Source organism: Blennius ocellaris, assembly GCF_963422515.1.
Source record: "Blennius ocellaris genome assembly, chromosome: 11".
NCBI classification, from domain to species: domain Eukaryota; kingdom Metazoa; phylum Chordata; class Actinopteri; order Blenniiformes; family Blenniidae; genus Blennius; species Blennius ocellaris.
In genome coordinates this window covers 18,792,823-18,805,820 of record NC_137660.1, presented here as the reverse complement: position 1 = coordinate 18,805,820, position 12,998 = coordinate 18,792,823, and the positions used below count along the sequence as shown (strand labels likewise).

Here is a 12,998-nt window from a genome sequence, read left to right as displayed (position 1 = left end):
AACCCTTTATTGTTGTTTATCACTGCAAGGTAAGACAAGTCATTGAAAACCTAATTTTACATATTTATTTTGATTTGTACCAAGATAAGAAAGCTGTGAATTACAGTAGATACAACGAAATATGTTAAATATACACGTAACCATGATTTAATAATCATGATTTCAATATAGATTGAAATAGTTCAGTTCATAGTTTTGAACATAATCATGCACCCCCAATTTTTTCTTTATCTTACTAGAGCTGGATTTAACTAAACCTGAAAAAATGAGGAGGTTTCATCATATAGTGGGGGATAAAAAAAAAAAATTTTTAAGTGTATTTTGGGATGAATTGGCAATAGCCACAGAGCAGAAGTGTCTACTTAAAGATAATCATGTGAGCTTTCAGCTCAGGGAAAGCCAGCTGCACTGAAAGATCTTCAGCTGTGGTCTAGACTTGTTCTGGGCGGAGCAGTCTGCTGATAGAAGGTCCTGAAGGCTTCAGCCAGGCCGGACAATGACCTCCTGTTTTAGCCGGCGACCTCTTTGTGCTTAAGTTGAGCCAGAGTTCGGCTTAACGCGACGAGGCGTTGAGGGAAGACGAACCCGCTTGGAGAGCCGGCGTGTCGGCCCGGGTGCCTGGGCCTGGACGCCGCTCTGCAGTAACCCCTCCCGCTCATCCTCTGGGTCAAAATGCTAATAGCATTAAACGTATCCTCGGGCCACAGCCTTCATATAGCCACCATATGGCTTCAGTGAAACCGTTTAAGCTCGCGTCTGCTCCAGTTCTGGCGAAAAGTCAGGGGAGGATGTGGCTGCGTTGATGTCGGGCCGTGTGCTGGGCGGGCTTCAGGTTGGGGCGTGGGGTTGACGTAAGCGGAAGTCAAAGTAGGATCATCCTGATGTAATGGTATTTGAATGCGGGTCGAGAGCCTACTTTAAGCTTTGGCATGCTATCTAGGTCATCACGGTGTGGAGTCAACAGGGTTACTGTAGGCTGCAGCCCACCAACGCACCACCTCACTTTGTGATTTAAGGTGGATAGAAAAAGTTAAGGTGTGAGATAAGCCAAGTTAGGTGGGTTTTTTTTTACTTCTGGATTGAGAGGACATCTTCACAAATGTAGAAATTACTTGCATTACTTTTTTGTTGTTTTAATGAGGCAGCAAGTCTCCATTTCAGTTTTGTTTAATTATTTGTAATCGGCCTCAAAATGAGAGTATAGTTGATTCTGTTGTCAGTTATACCAACACTCATACAATATATAATAATGAGCTGCAAAAAATGATAACCTGAAGGTTACCACAATTAGATCTTAAAAAATAAGTGATCTTCTTGAATATATTTAATTGTGCTGTATTTGTATATTTGCATAACTTTGAAGCTAAAATTCTGAAAAAACATTTATGCAAGAAATCTTTTAGTATATGTGTAATATTGCACTTTGCATGTTTTTGGTGAATGACGGTTAACCTATTTGAATGTGTTAATATATTAATATATAACAAACCTTGATCTTACAATTGCGATTTGACAAGCGTCCTTTTTATTTACCTTACTGAGCAAAGCCGTTGTCATATCTTCAGGTAGAATCAAAGCAATCCGTTCGAGACTTCCTGTCTTCGGGGTGAGTAAAGTTTTCTCTGACAACTGATGTTGACGTTGATACTAAAAGCCACTTAGGTGGGTTGAGGCCTCACTTCCTGTGGAGAAAGCTGCTGCCTAATGCTGTTAGCACTTACTTATGGTTGACTGAAGATTTGGTGGCCATTAATCTTCTTTGTGCAAAGTAGACTTCACCTTAAAAGCGACTTTGCCTGGACTTTTACCTGCTTGCAGCAGGAAGGAGGGGGGCCAAGTTTACATAACAACATGGTGGTGTCACTCTGTGATCATCGCTGGCTTTTGTGTGGCTGTAAATGTTTATGGAGCCCCGGTTGTGTTCCATCTCACACAGCATTTATTCACGGAGGTTTGCACGTCAGGTGTTGACCAAATGCCACAGCTGCCGAGCAACAGCGTGCGGGAAGAGATTGTTCTCGGTGTCGTTCAAAGACAAAACTGGAAGTGCTGCGTACGTAAGATGCGTAAGATAAGAATTAATTGTGTTGCTCCTGCGAGCGCTTGAAGACAAATGACTGTGAGATTGAGATCTGATGCGACAGCAGAAGAGACGTACTACAAAGGAACTACAAGACAAAACTGTACAGGACAATCAGCATGTTTTTGCTGATTCTTTAAGCCTTTAGACTTTACCTGAATTCATGTGAATTTTTCAAAAATTCATTCAGGAGCCGGATCCTGCCGGTGCAATGTGATTGTCAGAGGCAGTCTGAGTGAGGAGCAGATTTAAGAGGCTGCTAGAAGAGAGCCAGAAAGATTATGACAATGAAGGGCCTGAATGGCCTTTTTGCACGTGAATGATGATTATCTTCTTCATAAGACTGCTCCAGCAAATCTGTGTGTGGGTCTTTTCAACAATAACTGAGGTGGTTTGTAAAGTTTAGAAGGCAATGTGCACCGCAGACCAAGGTGGCCACTTTCGCATAAAAAATTTTTATTTATCATGAATTTTGCACTTGTCCCACGAGCATATTGGGACTGAAGTCAGCTTTGATCTCTGCCAATGACCAATCATTCTGATTGCACATGGAACTTGTAAATCCTGGACCTTTAGTGGTTTGAAAAATGCTCCTTTGCCCTAAACCTGCAAGGAAGATATAAAATGAAGGTTTCTTTGAAGCAGCTCATAAACAGGTTTACTAGTTTGCGCTTCAGCACAAACTAGAAGACCTGTAGGATTATGTAATGTCAACAACTTTTTCCAGGATATCCAATTTTCTTACTGTCTTGCTTATAGTCGGTAATCTTAATACAGAAACATCAGAACTGCTCATCTACTTTATTTTAGGTTTTTTTTTAATAGCCCACTATTGTCTGTAGCATCACCAAATAATACCTTCAGCTTGCAGTATATTCAAAGGGTAAAATGTTAAACTTCAGAAAGACGCACAATCAGTCAAACTGATCATCTTATACATCAGTCTAAAGGCTGCATTCTGAAAATATATTAATATGAAATCTGCAGTTCCACAGCTGACCACTGGGAAATACTGATCAGTGGTTAATTGAAGTTATCAACAATCATGTAACTTGAAAAAAAAAACCACTGTCAAAATGGGTTGTAAATAAACTATTTTAAAATACTACTTATAGTTTTGTGTCACATTGTGGGCGGACATACTTGCAAGTCAAGCAGGAAATCTTGCCTCAGGGCAGCACTTTTTCAACTTCAGCTGTGCAACTTTGACTACAGGGAATTTCGCAGTTCCAAGGGGTACAGGATTACTCTTTAAATTGCAGCATATTAAGGAAAGAGAGCTTGAATTAAGTATTTGTGAGCATATACAAGTTTCATACGTTAGCATATACTGTTATGGCCTTTCATTTTCCAACAAAACACACCGCAGGTCACGGCCCGATAATGATCGCAGGCTCATGACCACGACGTCGGCTGCTGTCCCTGACCCGGGCTCACGGTGCGACGTTACATCCACCGATCGGAGCTGCGGCCAAAGATTTCACCCCGACTCTCTCACAATTGCAATCTTTTGCCTGCGATAGCCAGAAATAGCAGTGTGTGTAGGGGGTATTACTGCCAGTTCCTGAGCAACCGCCATCCGGGATGTGAACGAGTTGTCGCACTAAACTCATTACTTCTCACTGATTTGGTGTTTCAAAAAGGCATAGACTCTTATTCTCAGCGTTGTTCTAAAGAAATATACCTCAACTTCAACACTGGATGAAGTGTAAAAGTCGATTCTCCTCCGTGGCTGGTTCCGGTTCAGTTTTCTTTCAACGCGCGCGTGCTGTTATTACGCTGTTGTGCAGCAGATGAAGTCAGTTGTTAGGCGTGGTGTGGGCCTTCTCCGAGTTGAGGCAATCGTCTGTCTGCGTTTGTGTCTTGGAGTGCGAGCGATGCCAGTTTTACTTCAGTGGACAAGCAAGAAATGGGCCGACACCTCAGGCCTGTTGGGGAGCTCCTCCTGAGGCTCCGCAGTCTGAAGTGGAATGTTTCACGACCTGATGTACGACAGAGGAGGAAGAGGAGGGCTTTGTGTGAAAGCTCTGTAAATCTTCCAAGCCTTTCAACTCTGGAAGCCACTTAGAATATAACCGTGAAATTGCGCCCCGGCTTAAAGCTGCCGTTGCTTTTTGTTTCTTGTTTTATTTGGGGACCCTCTGACGGGACCTCAGGTTTCAGTTCCAGAGACGACGAGCACAAACGTCATTTCTCAGCTTTGTATTTAGTGATCATTTAGCTCACTCTTGGTTTCAGTCTGCCACCCCCCCCCCCCCCCCTCGTGAAAGTGGCACAAGCTGTTGTTTGGCCTCCCACACTGCAGTGTCCCTCTGCTCTTATTTAGCTCAGGGGATTACAGAGCCAACTTGAGCGGGATTAAACAGAGGAGGAGAAGGAATTCCTTTTGTACAGTGAGGGCAGGAAATGAACTCAGGACGGCGCAGCTGTAATGCAGCTGACATTTCGATTACCGTGGGCTTTTCTGCTTAACCTCGTACTACGTTGTCTTGTGAGTTGAACTTTTTGAGGGTGTAAAGCAGGTTGTCGAGCTCATTTCAGGCCACATGCCCTATGCGACCTGATTTGATCTCAGTTGGGCCACAGTGGTAAAGTGATTGTGTAATAACCGACAACTGCCACGTCTCAACCAAATCTCATGTGAGCAACCTGAAAACCTCTCGACCACTCCACCCCTCTTCAGACAAATATGGTAAAAAAAAAAAAAAAGAAAAGCATGCCGCGTCCCGACAACACCGGATTGCTGCAGCGTGGATGGATGTTGACACAAAGTCTCCTTCCTGGAATCGCTGGGATGCCAACTGGATTCCGTTCGCAATAACATTGCTGGCTTTCACTCTCTGCATTGTTTCTGTCCGCGCTCTTTCACTGAACATTGCAGACAGTTCAGGAACGGTGCGACTCCCACTGGACAAATTCAGATCAGCAGTTATTGTCAATCAAAAGCTGCAGATGATGTCTTGTGTATTTGTGTGGGTTTTTTTTGTTTGTTTTTTTTTTACTTTTCAAGGTCATCACACAGGCTGGATTGAACCTTCCTTCTGACAAGCCATATTTTTCCCACCTGATCTAAAGAGACTTCATAACTTTTTTTTAAATTCTTTTTAGGTTTTCGTGTCGAACGGCATTAAATCGGTCTCTCTCTTTCGATTTCACCTGGAATGACGTTAATCTCAGGATTGCTTATATAAAGAGGTAGCAGCATTCCCGCCTGGGCTTAGAGTTGTAGAGTTTCGGCTCTTTATGCAAGTCAGTCACATGCAGGCATTTGTATAAACGTGTGCACATTATCTTTGTAGTGCATGGCATCAAGGAGGTCCATATGAATTACCCTGTGTTCTCTGCATGGATGCTTTTATATCCAACATTTGTTCTGATTTAACGTTGCACATTTCATCTGGGGGTTCATTCGTATGTGGGAAAGAATAAAACCTCATAGGCAGTGGCTTTCCTGGCCTTTTTTGTTTGTCGTGAAATAAATTGGAGCGAGTCCCAAAAAAACCCAAACAACACCAGACTTGAGCTTTGTTATTGAATTACATCTGACATACTCCCCTGAGAGTATAATTCACAGGGTGCTGAAAGGCTTTACAACGTGAACAAATTAGTTTGTTTTGTACTTATCTTGTAACAGGACTGCTCAAAGGGAAAAGGGATTTAGAGACAATTTGGAAAAGTAATGTAGTACAAAGATTACTCACGGCTGTGGTGGTGTATTGTCCTTCATGGAGATTTAATGTGCATTGCTTAGGTTTGTCTTTTTTTTTCATTTTGTCTAACCCTGTTGCAAAAAAAACATGAAATGTGTCCCGTTACAGCTTGTACAGACACGGTCTTTTTAACTTTTACCCCTCTACGGCTGCAACAGAATACCTGCAGCACGGGGGGGGGGGGGGGGGCGTTTATAGCAGTTTAGCAATCTGTGTTCATGTGTGAAGGACTCTCTCGCCACATCCAGGTTATATCTTCACTTCAGTCCCTCTTACACCGTGTCATATTTTTTATTTTATTTTTTAGCAGTTTGAGAAGTTAGTGGACAATGATGACACGTGACATCTCCAATCATCCGGTTCCAACGGGGGTCTGAGGTTGTGCCGGGTGGGAGAAGATTGCAGTGGCAGGATGTGTGACAGCTGCACCGCACATCTGGATACCAGCCAGTGATATCAAGCTACTTTTTTTCCAATCATAATCACACTTGCAGTCCCAGACCAAAACAATGAAGTCTAAAGTAATGTGAGCCAGGCTGGGGAAAGGGGTTTTGGGTGTTCTTTTTATTGCATAACATGGCATTTGTTGAGCGATGCACTGACTGAAGTCTCACAGATATTCAAGCCACATTTATTGATTTTAACTTGGAAACACAACCAAATGGCATCACGTGTCTCCCGCGCAACGATAGATTGCAGATAGCATTGTGTGTATGAAGAGGAGTACCGCACCCTGCAAATACAACTGTTTCAATGTTTTTTTTTTAAGTTTACTTCGATTCACCTTTAATTAAATGTATTGGGTCAGAAAGTTATCGTTTGTTTTCAAATAACAGCATGGTTTTTTGTTTTATCAATAGGATAATACATTTACAAGTACAATAATTTGTGAATTCTCACTTCTATCCCTGTGTATTGCTTGCGTGTGTGTGTTCTGAGCTTTCAGTCGAGGCGAAGCTTACTTCCTCACAGGTCAACCACATACACAAGAGAGGGATCACCACGTGTCTGCTTAACACTCCAAAGGAAGTGAAGTACTTCCTGTAATTTGCATTTCTTCATTTAAACTTTTTTCCATGTAGGTGATTCAAAAGTGGTTCAGGTTTTGATTTGCAACAAGTCGCATCGAGTGGACTCGAGCAAAGAGACAAACTGCACCGAAAAAAGTTCTTCATCACAAAATCTGGTCGATGTTCACACTTGCTTAATACCACTGTGAGAGATTCAACACACTACACGTTGTTCCTGCTGATAATAATAATAATAATAATAATAATAATTCCAAATTCCCAAAAAAAAAACCATGTCAAATATATTTGACTTAATCTTTCATGTGAAGATAATCTCTAAACTTCAAACATGCGTTGCCCCGTGTCGTGTTCAGAAGCGGCAGATTGATAAGGAGGCGTGCTCCCTGGTAGATTACCCATCTTCTCCCCACGCAGCGCTGTGGCTCAGTGTTATCACCGAGCAGACAGTGCTTCTCCAAGCTGCCTCCGGGGCAAGGCGCAGCTCTCGGTGCAAACATTTATCCTCTCGGCTGTCGCCAGCGAGCAGCAGCATCGTCCCCTGGAAGGTGATTTCACTAACTGAATTTCCTCTTTGAGCTTTCCTGTGGTGAAAGCAATTGTGATGTTGTTGCCAGGAGAAGACAACACTCAGTTTCTAAGGAAACACCACAAACGGTGCACAGGCCTTGTTTGTAACACCGCAGGCAAATATGGTGTAGACTGCAGCCCCTCTCTTTTTTTTTCTCTCTCTCTCTCATTATTAAAGCACTATTAAACTGCAGACTGTCTTTGGTTTCCAGTAAACACTCCCTGATGTGCTACAACATCTCCTTCCTGTATACATTTGTGGCTTTGTGAATACTCGATGCGCTCGAGGAGGCGAAACTCTGTCCCCACATTTTTGTAGCAGTTAATTCAGTAAAGATCAGATGTAGGAAGTAAAAGGAGTACAAAAAGTACCGCAGTGTATTTGAGTTCATTGTTCAGGTAGACGTTTTTTTACTGGAGTATTTATTTATCTGGTGACTGTTTACTATACATTGGCCCGAGCTTTTTACTCTTTACATTCTCAAAATTGGTTTCTTCTTTTAACCTCTGCGGTGACAGACTAGAACTGAACAGAGAGGGAAAGAAGAAGTGACGCCCAGTCGATGTACAGCACTGATCATTTCCAGGGAACCAACTTGTGGCCAAACACTTTTCCAGTGTTCATCAGACTTGTGGAAACTCATTCAATCTTATTGGTTCTTAATCAGTTTGGCTGAAGTGAAGGAGTTGACTTCCACTTCTATCTTTTTTTTAACACAGGTTTTTGTTCTTGTATTGAAGAGTGTTATTTTGTCACCTCCTGTAGAGGAAAATGCGGTCTGCCTCGTTCTCTTACTACAGACCCTTTGAAGCAGGCAGGAGGAAGAGGTGAAGACTCGTCACTCTCCGGCGCCTCGTGGACACGTCCGCATTTCCGTGCTGGTCTGACTGTCAACCGCAAAAGAACGTTTCAGTTGTACAGAAATGAAACCGTTGCCATACTGGCAAGAAAAAGGGCCATTTCTGACTTTTGTTTTCTCCTTTCCTCGCCTAAATGAGCCTGCTGACATTACAGTGAATATAATGAACTCCACCCATCAAATCTGTGAGCCATTTTCTTCACGTGGATGAGTAAACTTTGTTGCAACGGAGGCTACGTCCCTTCCCCGTGTGGGCGGTCATGGCAGGAATTCACTCCGAGCACTGGCAGACACAGACACACAGAACTTCGTCACAGTTTCCATGCTTGTTCATTAAGTGGCTGCTCCTGGCATCCCAACAACCTCTTCCTGGAGATGCCACGCTGATGGCAGTGATGCTGAGCGCGGCCTGCCGCCGGTAAACGGGCCGTCTGTAACGCACAAGAGCTGGGAAGCCCAGTTAGCGCAGATATTTTCATTAAATTTGGGCGGTGATTTAAAAACCAGTGGCGCCGTCCTCGCTGGTAAACTTAGATCTGGTTTGTCTCTGCGCTGGATGCAGTCCAACAAGTCTAATAATACCACAGATCACAGGACACAGAGTCAGGGGGCCGGGGAGGGGGGATATTTGTCTCCCAAATTGGGCTTTGAGTCTTCATTATCTCCCTGCAGTCTTGAGTCGCAGCGGCAGACTCTCACCCTGCTGCCAGCGCTCTAATGAGGACATTTGGATCAGGCTCCACACTTTATCTCCGGCTGCCCACCAGAGCCGACCGGGACAAAAACAACCGCTTACTGTTGTCAGGTGCCTTCCTCACAGTGTGTGTGTGTGTGCGCGCGCATGTGTGTGTGTGTGTGTAACTGGCTGATTTGATCTTTGGTGACAGCAGAGATGTTTTCTCATTTGCCGTCATCCTTTCACATGGCACCGACTGGAAAAGGCCACTCAGAAGTGGAGCTGAAATGGAGGAAAGAGCGCACATTGAAATTCCAAATGGGTTTGAAAATGGGAAGCACTTGAAGATGTCACTTTGAACTTCAAGACCTTGTGATGAGCTTCTTTCAGTTTTTTTTTTTTTTTTTGTTATGCTTTCCAGTTCAGGGCAAGTTACAAACTCAGACTCCGACAGACTGAAAACCTTTTTGATGTGTTCTTTTAAAATACTATTAGGGTTTGGAAAAAAACTATTTTGTGCTTAATTAATAGCAAATTATATTACATATTATGTTTATCAGGGTATTTATTTGAAAGTGTTTTTTTTGTGTCTTTAAACTGACATGGGCTGGAGCCAGTTTGACTTTGTTTCTTGACACTTTGACAACACCTGACATTGGTGGTCTTATGAAGGGGGTGTTTTTCTAGTTCTGTTTGTCTTTATTTATGTCAGATTGTGTCAAATGAATACAATCAAACTTCATTGTTGCTTTTTGTTGTCCCTGCAGGAATCCTCTTCTCCACTCTGGTGTTCGGACCGGCCTGTGGCTTCATCCTGGGCTCCCTCTGCACTAAATTCTATGTGGACGCAATCTTTGACACCGGTGAGTCCAGTGTCCTTCCCTGTGTTAGTATTTCAGCTTCCTCTCGGAACATGCGCTTTATTGAGCCGTACCTCCTCACAGGTAGGCTGGACGGCACTCCGGGCATCACTCCGGACATCACTCCGGATCACCCGCAGTGGATCGGGGCCTGGTGGGCGGGCTTCCTGCTCTGCGGTGCCTTACTTTTCTTCTCGGCCCTCTTCATGTTCGGCTTCCCTCAGTCGCTGCCGAGGGAGCGGGAGGAAGAAGCCGAAAGCGAGCAGGTTATGCTTCCTCCCTCTCTGAGTCCAGAGTATGAGATGCCGAAGACCAGCAACGGAGCTGCTCCCAGCCACGAGCCAGCCAACAGCCCCACCTGCTGTCAGCAACTCAGAGGTGAACACGCGTCGTCCACTGCAATGCTGCAACACAATATTTACATGCACTCTCAGCAGAAACCATTTATTATTGTGTTGATTTGTGTTCTGCGTTTGATGCGTAGCATTCATCAGGGGAAATGAGCACAAAGGAGTTTGAAACCTGTAAAGTTGATCTAATGGAGCATTTCTAAATATCAGTATCAGGGCAGGAGGTGTCAGAAAAGTGACCGCAGTGATAAACTGGCTTGAGGCAGGCAAGCCTTCATAGGGACTTCGGTTTTTAATACTTCAATGTCGGCTCTTCGTGATTGTTAGCCCTTACCTGATTAAGGGAACGTGAGCTGGGTTTATATCAGCATGAGACGGTGTGTTACCCTCCTGATGATGTGTTGTTGAAATAGGCAAACAAATTTACAAACAGTAACCAAGAAAAAGAATGAACTCATCCTACTGAATTGCAATACTAATTCTTTAATGTTATGATCCAAAGCTTTTATGAAAAAACAAAAAAGTTCAACCGACCATTAAAACCATTCAACTCCCCAAAACTGGAGGTGGAAAAATTTCAGAATTTTTTTTTTTTACTCAAGTATAAATATAGATACTTCTGCAGATACAAATTCCACTTCTTCACTTAAGTAGTAGTAAGAAAAATGCATAAAAGTAAAAATGATCCAATAACTTTATTCATTATAGTGTATTTTATAGAAGGGCAGAAAAAATCTGCTTTCACCTTCTTTTCAAGGTACTTGGTAGTTTTTCACCTGTACAGATTAAAAAAAGCTTTGAGCAAGTTTTAAGAATGTAATAAGAAGAAATAATAGTGAATATCAATGCAGGGAATAAAATCAGCATCAGTGTGACTATTCAAATCCATGGAGCCAGTTACGATGAGTAAGTTACTTGAGAATCAGTGTGAATGCTCTTTTCGTCCCCCCCCCTCAGTGATCCCGAAGGTGACCAAGCACCTCCTGTCAAACCCCGTCTTCACCTGCATCATCCTGGCGGCCTGCATGGAGATCGCTGTCGTCGCCGGATTCGCAGCCTTCCTGGGGAAATACCTCGAGCAGCAGTTCAATCTCACCACCACCTCAGCCAACCAGCTGCTAGGTCCTCGTCCGGCCGCCGAAAGCACGCGCACAGCCGCGCGGTTCCACGCGACCCAGCGGCGCTGACCTGCTTTGTTCCTCCATTTTACGTTTTAAAGGTATGACGGCCATTCCGTGCGCCTGTCTGGGGATCTTCATGGGCGGCCTGCTGGTGAAGAAGCTCAACCTCTCAGCCCTGGGAGCCATCCGCATGGCCATGCTGGTCAACCTGATCTCCACCGCCTGCTACGTCTCCTTCCTCTTCCTTGGTTGTGACACGGGTCCCGTGGCGGGGGTCACGGTCCAATACGCAAACGAGTAAGCAAAAGATTTGTACGTGTGTTCTTGTTACAGGTTAGGTTGGAAGTCTCGAGCTGGAATGATGTCCATTTTCCACCAAGTATTATTCCACTGCAAAACTCATTTAACCTCGTAATGATAAGACTCTTTTTAAAAAAAAAATATATATAGACTTTTACGACCAAAACTGCGACTCAAGCTGTCATAATGTATTATATTGAGCTGATTACAGCATTACTTTAGATTTCATCACTTCTCTCTACATCTTCACACATCAGTAACTCCGGAAACCCCCCCCCCCACCAGGTGACACGTTGTGATGTGATGCATGTTTAAGGTGACAAACCATTTTTTTAATAAAATTTTTTAATGAAAGTGGCAAAAAAATTAGTTAAGAATCCCTTTCATAGATTGTCTGCTGTGCACACGAACAAAACACAGAAATGTTTCGTACGGGCAGTATGGTAGCCTGGAGAACTTTCGAAGGACTATGAGACAAGTAGAATTAGTTTTTCTGAAATATAAGACAAAGTCCTGCGTCCGATCCCTGACTGGGGCAGGAAGGGACCCCAACACTGCAAATGTCTCGCTGTGGTGACTCCTGTAATATACACATTACTGCAATAAAATAAAAAGACCCAGGAATATCCCAAAACTAATTAGGACTTATTAACACACTGAATGGGAATGAAAATACGGGTCATATGACGTTTTCTGAAACTCGTCTTTTCTTACTTGTCAGTCATTCTGGGTATTTAGTCTAATAAACTTGCTCTCTTCAAGATTTTCCGGTTTGGCAAAGAGTCCAATTTCATTGCGTCGTTTTCTTGCGTAACATCCAACCAGTCACCGCGTGGGGTTGGATGTTCCATAAAAGGAGCGGGGCTTCATCTCCAGATGAACAATGGACAAAAGATAATTTGTGTTCATACATTATGATCTTCTCGGTGTGTTTTTATGCTCGAGGTTGTGAATGAGGCGCTCGGTTAATCTAATGAATGATTACAAGCAGTTAACATTATAGCAGCGATATAAAACGCTGCTGCCAAGGTTAGAGGACTTTATGGGGGGGTTGATCTGCAGGGAGTCTGAATGTGTAAATAAAAAAAATAAAATAATAAAAAAAAAAAAAAAAAAACTTATCACTGCTGCTCAATGGGCCACAGTGGGCTCACATTTTATTCAAACAACTTTGTGTCATCTCATCGAGTCTATAAAAAGATATTTATATTCAGAAAGTGGCCTTGTGCTCCTGAAGGCTGCAGAGACTGAATACGAATGACTCTCACTGGATCACAAAACAAGTTTGGACTGTCCTGCTGATAAACTGATCAGCTGTGATTAAGTGAAGATAAATGACGTTTTCCTGAATTAAAATGAATCACAGTCACATGCTCAGGTCAGCTTTGTTGGTCTCTGTAGTTGTCGAGGCAACTTTATTTGTGTTATGCATTTCAAACACAG

At 43.2% G+C, this 12,998-nt stretch overlaps 1 protein-coding gene across 1 annotated transcript in view; it reads left to right on the top strand.

Moving 5' to 3' along the window:
* slco3a1a (solute carrier organic anion transporter family member 3A1a) overlaps positions 1-12,998 on the top strand; it is a 42,844-nt gene that overhangs the window by 23,713 nt on the left and 6,133 nt on the right. Inside the window, exons 3-6 of the mRNA XM_080504494.1 lie at positions 9,692-9,787; positions 9,869-10,162; positions 11,092-11,256; positions 11,354-11,552. Coding sequence (XP_080360620.1) covers positions 9,692-9,787; positions 9,869-10,162; positions 11,092-11,256; positions 11,354-11,552 — 754 coding nt within the window. The remainder of the gene's footprint in view (positions 1-9,691; positions 9,788-9,868; positions 10,163-11,091; positions 11,257-11,353; positions 11,553-12,998) is intronic.